This window comes from Hordeum vulgare, chromosome 2H (assembly GCF_904849725.1).
Source record: "Hordeum vulgare subsp. vulgare chromosome 2H, MorexV3_pseudomolecules_assembly, whole genome shotgun sequence".
In the NCBI taxonomy this organism is placed as follows: Eukaryota; Viridiplantae; Streptophyta; class Magnoliopsida; order Poales; family Poaceae; genus Hordeum; species Hordeum vulgare.
The window spans coordinates 44,077,389-44,087,814 of record NC_058519.1 but is presented as its reverse complement, the minus strand read 5'-3'; the positions used below and the strand labels follow the sequence as shown (position 1 = coordinate 44,087,814).

General features: G+C 42.4%; 1 protein-coding gene across 2 annotated transcripts; it reads right to left on the bottom strand.

Annotated features, from left to right (window-relative positions):
- Window positions 1-3,313: 3,313 nt before the first annotated feature.
- On the bottom strand, window positions 3,314-10,128 carry LOC123424762 (translation initiation factor IF-2). 2 transcript variants are annotated; one of them, XM_045108440.1, is made up of 6 exons: window positions 9,835-10,128; window positions 8,647-9,255; window positions 7,726-7,865; window positions 7,469-7,589; window positions 4,642-4,782; window positions 3,314-3,656 (listed from the first exon to the last, which is right to left on the bottom strand). In XM_045108440.1, exons 1-6 carry the CDS (start codon window positions 10,030-10,032, stop codon window positions 3,570-3,572), a joined length of 1,296 nt encoding a protein of 431 aa, XP_044964375.1. In that variant the 5' UTR covers window positions 10,033-10,128; the 3' UTR covers window positions 3,314-3,569. The 2 variants fall into 2 exon arrangements, with proteins under 2 accessions (XP_044964375.1, XP_044964376.1); XM_045108441.1 differs by lacking the exon at window positions 3,314-3,656 and adding an exon at window positions 4,196-4,464.
- Window positions 10,129-10,426: the final 298 nt, after the last annotated feature.

The following is a 10,426-nucleotide window of genomic DNA, read 5'->3' as shown; positions in this document are numbered from 1 at the left end:
ATAACACCATAATGTGCTCCCAACAGTACTTCGCCAGAGTGAAGGGGCGCAAGTGAGGAAGATCTTCAAGAGGCACTGCGGACTGGAGAATAAATAATGCAGAGTGATTATATTGATTGTCCGCTTCTTCTCTTGGAGTGAGGTTGCTTGGGTCATGAGGATAGTAGCCTTGCTCGATGATTCTCCATAAATTTGTTGAGCTGTGATTCAAATGAGACTTAATAGAAAACACCCAGTTAGCAAAATCACCCTTAACAAGCCTAGGAGGAGGACCAACAGGATTAATACGCAGTGTAGGAACCGGTCCTCCATAGACCATGGGAGGTGGAACTGAGGCATAGGTTCCAATCCCATTATTTTCGAGAGGGGAAGAAGGTCGCATACCTTTAGCCACTTCCTTAGAGGAATTGGCCTCCGAATCCGTGTTGGTGGGTTTAATCACCAACGCCGGTTCGGGAGAACTTTTAATTCCCTCAATTAACTCTTTAAGCATGGTCTTGACTTCGTTCGTCAAGGACATCCTGAGGTTGGCCATAGCCGCATTCAAGTCGTCCCTTGTGACCGAAGTCAAGGCCATGGCCTCGGGTTGCCCATGGGCTCCTCCCTCATCATCATCCATACTCTTCGGGTGGTGAAACCCTTAATAAAGAGACGTGGCTCTGATACCAATTGAAAGGATCGATATGGTTGACTAGAGGGGGGTGAATAGGCAACGACCACTTTTTAACTATTCTTAATAAGTTAGGGTTAGCAACATAAAGGTTCTCTAAAATGACAACTAGGTGATCAACCTATATGATGCTACCAACTATAATCGCTAAGGAAAGTAAGAAATAGTCTACAACAATAACATACACAATGTAAAGATTAGAGATAACCACAAGTGGAACCAATGAAGACGAGGATGTGTTACCGAAGTTCCTTCCCTTTGACAGGAAGTATGTCTCCGTTGGAGAGGTGTGGAGGCACAATGCTCCCCAATAAGCCACTAGGGCCACCGTATTCTCCTCACGCCCTCACACAATGCAAGGTGTCGTGATTCCACTATGGGTGCTCTTGAAGGCGGCGACCGAACCTTTACAAACAAGGTTGGGGCTAACTCCACACAAAGCTTGGAGGCTCCCAACAAGACCACGAAGCTTCACCACAATGAAATGTGGCTCCGAGGTGACCTCAATAGTCTAGGGTGCTCAAACACCCAAGAGTAACAAGATCCGCAAGGGATTAGTGGGGGGAATCAATTTTCTTTTGGTGGAAGTATAGATCTTGGCCTTCTCAACCAATCCCAAGGAAATCAACAAGTTTGATTGGCTAGGGAGAGAGATCGGGCACTTATGAGCTTAGGGAGCAACAATGGAGCTTGGGAGGGTCAAAGGTAGGGTTCTTGAGAAAGAAGAACCCTTTATATAGTGGGGGAAAGAATCCAACCGTTATCCTCACTCATAGCACAAGCCCAGCGGTACTACCGCTGGTAGCAGCGGTACTACTGCTGACCCTCCATCGATACTACCGCTGGGGCCAGAGCGGTACTACCGCTGAGCCCATGGTAGCGCAAAGATACTACCGGGCCAACCACCGCCAAGAAAGTCTTCGCAAAAAGTCCGACATAGTACAACCGCAAGGATGGCGGTACTAAAGCCAGCGATACTACCACCAGCTCCAGCGGTACTACCGTCAGCTCCAGCGGTACTACCGCTAGGTCCAGCGGTACTACCGCCAGAGGACATTTTGCAAGAAGAGAAATGCCAGAGAGGGGAAAAGCTCCATAGTTGCAAGGAAAAGGAGATGGAGAAAAAAGTGTGTGCGTGCAAGATTGATTCCACCCAAACCTTCCCAATACGGATCCCCTCTTAATAGTACGGCGTTTCTACGACTCAAAACCACCAAAGAGAATCGTAGAAGACACCGTGCTTCTATTCCGCGGAGGGTGCCGAATCGTCTTGTGTCTTTGTCATGTATTATTTAAAATGCTCAATGCACACGATTAGTCCACTAAGGTACTGTCATCAATCATCAAAATTACTTAGGCATTAATATGCCCTAACAAACTGTAATTCAGGTTTTTACATTGCATAATGACATGTGTGTCTTGTGCGCGCGCTGAGGAGAAAAAAAGAGGAGGGTGGTGGCGGTGGCAGAAATTAGTAATTACCTCCAACTTTACAAGAATAATAGGTCATTAGCAATTCATAATCTGGTTTTATCTCGGGTAGAGTAGATTGTGAGTTTTTAATAATCTGTCCATCTAGTTTTTATAATCTCAATTTTCAAGGAAGGTGAAACCCCCGTTTTTCTTAATCTTCAATCAAAATCCACCTTTTTATAAAACCTATGTAAACTTATGTATGTGTAGCATTGCTGTAATTAAACAATGCATGGTTTGAGGCGTATCGACCACCAAAGATCGATTTGATTCAATAAAGTTGGCCCCTAGTTAACAAAGTCGATCGAAACCTTTTGTCATCGTCGACTCTAGCCCTAGCTGATGGCCGCAGGCCAAAGACCGGCATGTCGTCCACGATAAAAGGAGGAGGTGTGGATCGAGTCAAGACCTACTACTGGCTAGAAATGATGCCATCTTTTGACAAAAAGAAAGGCTGTATCTCCAAAGATGACCATGCATGTTTCTTTTCTTTTTTGCAATATCGTATATGACACATGCATTGCGAACACAGCTAATTGCATAATTATAATAGTTCTTCATCTTCTCTGTCTTTCTCTAAAATTGCTATTAGAGCATCTACTTTCAAAATTCAGGCCACTTATATTAGAGCATCTTCTCTCTATAATTATATTATGTTAAAATTGCGAACACAGCTAATTGCAAAATTATACTTTTTCATCTTCTCTCTAAAATTACTATTAGAGCATCTACCACCACCGGACTTGTCCCCACTTTTCCCTAAACATCCGGAAAACGACATATAACTGAACCTTCCAAATGCAGGCCATACGTCCAGACTGTCCAGCATCCATCAAATCTAATCCATGTGTGGGACGAATTTACGGTGGTCCTGGCACGTCCACCACGTCAAACTAACAGTCACAACTTGTATTAGAAGCCTACACATGTAAGATCATCAAACTAGGGTTTTAGATCTGATACTAACTTGTGTTAGAAGCCCTGCTCATGTCATCTGGAGTTCTGATTGGGCCCCAGAAAATCGAGTGAAACTAAATCATGTTTTCAGTCACCTTTCCTCCCTTTCCTTCTGGGTTTTATGACTGGAACAAAAAAAAAATCAGGTACGTTATGCACAGTGCCTCATTTTTGTAAAGGTATATTTCCCAGCTAGCCAAAGTTACAGTGGCATGAATCTAATTAACCCTTTATTCCAACGACTGCTGCAGTAGGAAATTCAGCAGGTTCCAAAATTGCAACAAACGGCAATAAGCGAGCAATTCAGGATGCATCCACACGACAACGGCCGTCCACTTTAACGACATAATAATACATCTGAATCATTTGAAAATGACTTTCACGGTTCAGCTCATCACTAGTAGTAGCTAGTAACCAACTGATGCCGCATCTGGTTAAAACTCAAGCAAACGGCACCAGGAGTAAGAAACTACTTCTCCGGTGGCGAGGTCAGCTGCCTTAGGTTGAATTTCGAAAGCTCTTTGTATCTCTCCACCACTCCAATCATGCATATAGTCTGCCCATAATTCAAACAATAGCTTATCAGGACTTCAACTGTGACCATCTTACTATAGCTATATACTGGCCAGATAGAGCAAAACAGCCACCAGATTAGATATTTCATATGGCCAATAGCATTACTTGAACAGACAAAGAGCCCATGTTGGACTTACTACAGGGTTCAAAGTACAAAAGGTGGGAAAAGGCATTTCATAAAAGCATAAAACAAACTTTTCCAGGTCCATTTTTACCTCCAATCTGTAGAATGCAATCAGGATACTAGAATGGAAATTGGTTTAACATGAAGTATGATACAAGCTGCTAGCGATTTATTATGTTCATTTTCTCCATCCCCGGATCCCAGTGCTACAATAAAATTTGCAGCACTGGAAGCTGCCTGGATACAGATCAAGGACCATGCAATTTTATACGCTTTTTTTACTCCTGAAGTTTAAAAGAAACAACCCACGGTAGATAAATCAATGCAGATTTTGTACTAGCTCTGCACCAACAGGCAATGACTTGCCCGAAAAAAGGGAAAAGGCATATGCGCCCTGTAGGCAATGAGTCCTCGCTTTACGTCTCATCCATCCAGTCAAATTGAGACTTTTAAATTTTCAGATACAAAGAAAACACACAAGAATTATTTCTTCCAACTGAATTTTGTGTGGATCTCAAAGCAACTTAATGACAATGGACGGCGATGGTAGCTCAACAAATGAGTGCATGTGCAAATGCATTTCCCGCAGACAAATACCACAATGGCAATACTTAGTACTCTTGCATTTTACTTCTCCAAAACCTCATTTAAAAATCATCCATACCTATGAATTTGAAAATAGATAAAGTAATAATTGTGTTGTAAGTGGGCATCAAATCATATGGATTTTTAATGAAAATCGTACGATAAAAACTTGTGTTTTGTTGAGGCGCTTCCACAAAATATAACACTAGATAACACTAGAGGTTGAATAGCAATCCAATTGTATTAGAGAATTTACCTTGGCAATCTGGACAATAATAGTCTTGTCGGGGTTGCTGAGGTCAACTTTGTGAGGTTGAGGTATGGATTTTGCTACTGCGTTTATAATTTTCATTCTATCGATTCCTGTGTTTGACCTTGCTTCGTATAACACAGCAAACTGCAAATATTGAAACAAGCAAGTAAGGTACCGTGTAAAATTTTGGACAGGAAAACAACAAAGCAAACAACTCCTATTTGGATAACTGCATCATTCTATGTGTTCTATAGAAGTAATAAATACTCCCTTTGTATCTAAATATAAGATGTTTTTGAAGTTCAAGTAATAAATACTCTGTGTGTCTAAATATAAGATGTTTTTGCAGTTCATATTTAGATACAGAGAAAGTACAATAATAAACATTATAATGTACTGATGCTGGTTACTGAAACAACTGATTGCATTGGCTTGCTCATAAAGCATGGCATATATGTGCTAAATTTTGTGGGATACTACTTCCAGCACTTTCTTTTGCAATTTCTTTCGGATGACAAAAGCACAGTTAAACATTACCAGGTCAATTCTATGGAAGATGGATGTCATTTAGTGTGTGTTTGGTTGCTGTCATGGGCTGGAATGTCACGGGTCGGACCCGTTCCTAGTCCTCGTTCCTGCGTTTGGTTTACCAACCGGAACAGAACCCACTCATTCCACTTTACGGAATATTCCACTCAGATCCGGAACGTGCTAGCACCAGGAAAACGACGGAATCACACGCAACGAGCCTCTCCTCTCGCGCAACCCTATCCTCGTCTCCTCCTTCCCCAGCTGCGCCGCTCGAGCTCCTCCTTCCCCAGGTGCGCCGCCAGCCCTCTCTCTCCCTCTCTGCCGCGCCGCCGGCCCTCTCCCTCCCTCTCTGCTGCGTCACCGCGCCGCCGGCCCCCTCCCTCTCTGCTGCGTTGCCGCGCCGCGCCGCTGGCCCCCTCCCTCTCTGCTGCCGCGCCGCGCCGCCGGGCCCCTCCCTCTCTGCTGCCACGCTGCGCCGCCGGCCCCCTCCCTCTCTGCTGCTGCGCCGCCGGCTCCCTCCCTCCATCTCTGCTGATTCCTGCCATGTCTTGATCTGCAGGTAGAAGGTGAAGAAGGTGCTACTCCGGGATATGTGAAGAAGAACTTCTAAATTCGATATGGTTGTATGGTTGTCAAGTATGTGAACTTGACATGTATGGTATTTGGTATGCGAACAACATGTAGTGCCATTTGGTTGCTTTTGGATATTTGGTATGCGAACAACATGTATGGCTGTAGTGCACTTTGCTTTGGATATTTGGGTGTTTGCTTTTGGATGTGGCTGATTGTCAAGTATGGCTGTAGTGCACTTGACAAGTATGTGAACCTGATTGGTATTTAATGATATTGTTGCTGCAAATTGTGTTACATGTCAATACATATATTGTTGTGTTGTTTTTCCTCAAAATGCAAACGAAATGCTGCTGAAATTTCGAATTTTTGTTATTCCATTTTTCATTCCATGCCTCCCAACCAAACACTGGAACAGAACCATCCCGTTCCACTTTTTTGCTCGTACCAAACACAGGAACGGAACCGACCCGTTCCTCTGGAATGGAACCATTCCATTCCATGACAGTTGGTTCTCCAACCAAACACACCCTTAGGAACCTATTGATGGAAATATGAAGATATGAAGTGTCTACCCTAAGTGATGGTTCATACAGTAAGTGTCAATTGTCAGATAGGTAACTAATCTTGCTAGTCTTCTAGCTAACTTTAGACATTGCCGCATGGGGTAGACTACATCCAGTGATACAAATCCATCTTTCTCCCTACCCACTATCTCATCAATTCCCGTTATACAGTCAAAATAACAATTGATGAATTGTGATAGCACATGATTATAATTTATGAAAGGGGGCAAGTTCACTCTGAAATGGTTAGGACAATCTCTCTTATCTAAAAAACAGGTAACGTTCCGTGTTTAACAAATCAATAGAACCATCAGCTGCTGATGGAATTGAACCAGAAGACCCTGATGCTGAGGGCACACCTGCACAAGATGATGTTGAATCTTTGCTAAAAAAAAACTAGGCATCAACATATAGGCCAAGCATAATAGCAAAGTTAAAGATGCAAAAGCAGGGAACTGATGGTCCACAATGGAGCTGTCGAGGGACAGTGAACAATGGATGCCTTTTCATGAAAGTGTGATACTTCACTTTCCCCCTTCTGTTAGTAGATTGGCAATTGACTTAGTAGATTTGCTTATAGTTAATTCAAGCTTAACACTGATTCTGAATGCTATTTCCAGGAGCAGGGGCAAGTACTTCCAATGATGCTTCATCTGGAGAAGTCAATGATCACTTTTCAAGAGTGATCTGATTTCAGGATGTAATTGAGTTTCTGTTCTCTCTATCTTCAGAAGAGGCCCATTTTTGTTTGATATGCCAATTCATTGATTTCTATCATGCCAAAATTTCTAGATGGTAAATTCTCTTAGTTCTATCCTGATAGGCCATAGCCATCCTCTTCATGTGAACATAACTGAATAGATTATTTTTAACTTCCTTACAAATTCTTCCAATTTTTATTGCTCGGTGTGCAACTCCTTCAAACTACAATGTTTGACAAAAAAAATTGGATAGTAGTATTAGGTATATGATATTGAGCCGTTGAAATATGTAAGCCCCCATTGCAACACACATGCAATTAACTAGTGTAATCTGAATCTAGAAGCAACAGCACTCCCCATTTATTGAAGATGGAAAAGCTATATAATTAATTAGTGTAGTATCGGGCACTTTGCCATACGTTCTTTATACCAGACCATCCAGAAATTAAAGTAAAAAGTTACCTTGTGTCCCGAAGGGGATTCTTTGGGGAAGTACTTTTCAACAAGTGGACTAATGGCTCTTGTTATTTCCTCTTCCGAAGCATAACATACCACCTCAGCAGGCAACACCCTCAGAATAAACCTAGAGTACATTCAAGATGAAAGTCTATAAGCAAGAAAATAACTGCACACTCCATATGAGCAAAGATATCATATCTCGATATACGGGACTTGTTAAGAACAAAGAAATATATATTTCAATAATATCAATTCTGAACCTCGACATATGTTTACGAGTTGAAGCAGCGGAACACATCATGTTTTGTACAATCTCAACTGGACCAGGGTCTCCATCTCTTTTGTGCATTTGAATGAAGATGCAACCATTGCAACCGGAATCGACGCTTGCAAAAAGCCTCTGTTTGAAGTACGATGGTTTTCATCATATAAGTTAGTATATTCAGAAGAATAGTGAGGCAAAGACAAAATATATGAACTAGTAAGGTTGCATCATTTTCTCGTATTAGGGAATTGTTTCTAGAGGGAACAGTGATGCATTACGGAAGATTCTAATTCTCAATAAAGCCTCAGCGCCAAGTTATTAAAAATAGTGGCTAAAATGAGAGGTGGAACACATAACTCTTTCATCAAATGAGTTTGAGTCCTTACAAGACTTGCTTGCCATACTTAATTGCACAAGTTTACTTACAACTGTAGACGGATCTGACAGCCAGAATAAAACAACTACCAATGAATAAATAGTTAAATATTACAGTTAACCTCTGAAGCTAGTCATGGGCAGACAGAAATACTGAAATATTTCTATCTACGGCATGATTTTCCAAATTTAAGCCCATGCAATATTTCAATATTCCAAAATGATTTAATGTACAACATGTGTATGATAAGGGGAAAAGGATGTGGTGGAAGACTGGATTTTATGAGCATTCCTAAGTGAATACTTCTTTTATCTAGGATCCAGCAAAACTTCTTAAGAGCTATGACCTATGAATATGAATTCCATGCTTTCATCTTAGAAAAGGGAAGATGTTTATGGATGAGTAAACTGCACCAGGATTTTATTAGAACAACTGACTAAATTCAATCCTCTGCACAGGTTTTATATGGGCTATTTCCAAACAGAAATGAGCACCTCCTATGTATCTTAAACTGTAAGTAAATTCAGAAAATAAAAAGACCTTTTTCCTGTCCCCCAGTTGTTTCAGGTCCTCATCAATTAAATCATCAATAGGCTTGTCATTGGATGCTTTTGGTTTACCAGTGAACTCTTTCGGTTTATCGTTGGACGCTTTTGGTTTATCACCAGTCTTTGTTGGTTCATCAGAGGACTCTTTTGGCTTATCATGAGCAGTCTCCGTTGGTTTATCAGTGGACTCTTTCGGCTTATCATCAGTAGTCTCTGTTGGTTTATCAGTGGACTCTTTTGGCTTATCATCAGTAGTCTCTGTTGGTTTATCAGTGGGCGCTTTTGGTTCTGTCTGTTCAGAAACCAGAGGATCTTCTATGCGTTGCTTCTTTGGTGCTGATCCGCCAGCAGTTTCCACTTGTTCTTCACCGTCCTTGTTGGCAATCTCCAAGGTACCAGGTACCTCTTGTTGCTGCTCAGATGACTTGGCTTCACCTTTTTCTGCATCATTTCCATTGTTAGCCTCCTCCACCAAATGATCTTCACCCTCACCATCAGAGGAATCAGAGTCGTCAAACTTTATTTTTTTGTTCAGCGGCTTGTCAGGGATGCTCTTGGGCTTCACATCAAACACTTTCCCGTCAACCAGGTCCTCATAGAACTGCAGATCCACAATGGAGTATCGCATATCAGCGACTATTCTTGGGAAAAAAGCATATTGGCAAAAAATGGAGTATTGAATTCCCATCAACACATGGCACAACACAATGAAACATACAGCTCTTGCCGGAACACAAAGGAAAGCCACATTGCATGATTTATGGGCACTACATGTCTTTTGCAGAAAAGAGAGAGAGGGTACACTAGGAACTGTATATAACCAAGATAGTAGTAAGATTCAAAGTCCCAAGCACAACTATATATTACAAGCAATAACTCAGCGAGCTGCAGTTGTGTTCCTAATCTCCGTCAGTCATCACATTTATGGGTGAACTGTGCATTGTGAGTCACAAAGGTGTGCGCTGCCCCGCCACAAGAAACAAGTAAACTACAGTGAGCACAAGATGGCACTATCACCGAGCTTGAAGCGGAACGAATCCGCTTAAGACGGTGATTAGAATTGAACGAGTAATTATTAAGATCTCGCACGAAGTAGCGGCTGGTGCCATGTGTTGAAGCGGGACGCTCAGGCAGGCAAAGGGAGCAGATCAATCAGGTGCAGGCAAGGGAAGAGTCTTACGGTGTCGAGGAGGGAGATGGCCTCACGGGTGGCCTGGTGCTCGCGGCCGCCGTCGCAGGTGATGAAGAAGCCCTGCACGCCGGGGCGCAGCGGGTACGCGCCCTTCCGGACCGGCTTGCCGTGGGGCAGGAACTTGCGCTTCCTCCCCTTGGTGTCGCCGCCGGTGTTGGGGTTGGGCTTGCCGGCGGCGGAGGCCATCTGGTGCGGTGCTTGGCTCGGGGTTTCTCTAGGGTTTGCTCTGGCCTCGCCTCGCCTATCGGTCTGAGCAAGAAGATCGTACGGTTATGATTTGTTCGCCGTGGCTATTTCTCGCCTGCCGCGCGAGCTACGAAAACTCGAAAATAGCCTCGCCTCTGGAGCAAGCCTAGTGGCCAGGTTAGTACTGTAGCCTCCATTTTTTATTTTTATCTTTTTATTCGCGTTTTCATTTTTTCATTCTTTTTATTCCTTTTTCCTAAAATTTTTGCAGATCTTTTTTCATATATATTTTACATTTTTATACACATGTAACATTATTTTATTCATGCTGAACATTGTGTAAATAAATGTATTGAATTTTTTAATACATGTTAAGTATTTTCAAATACAAGTT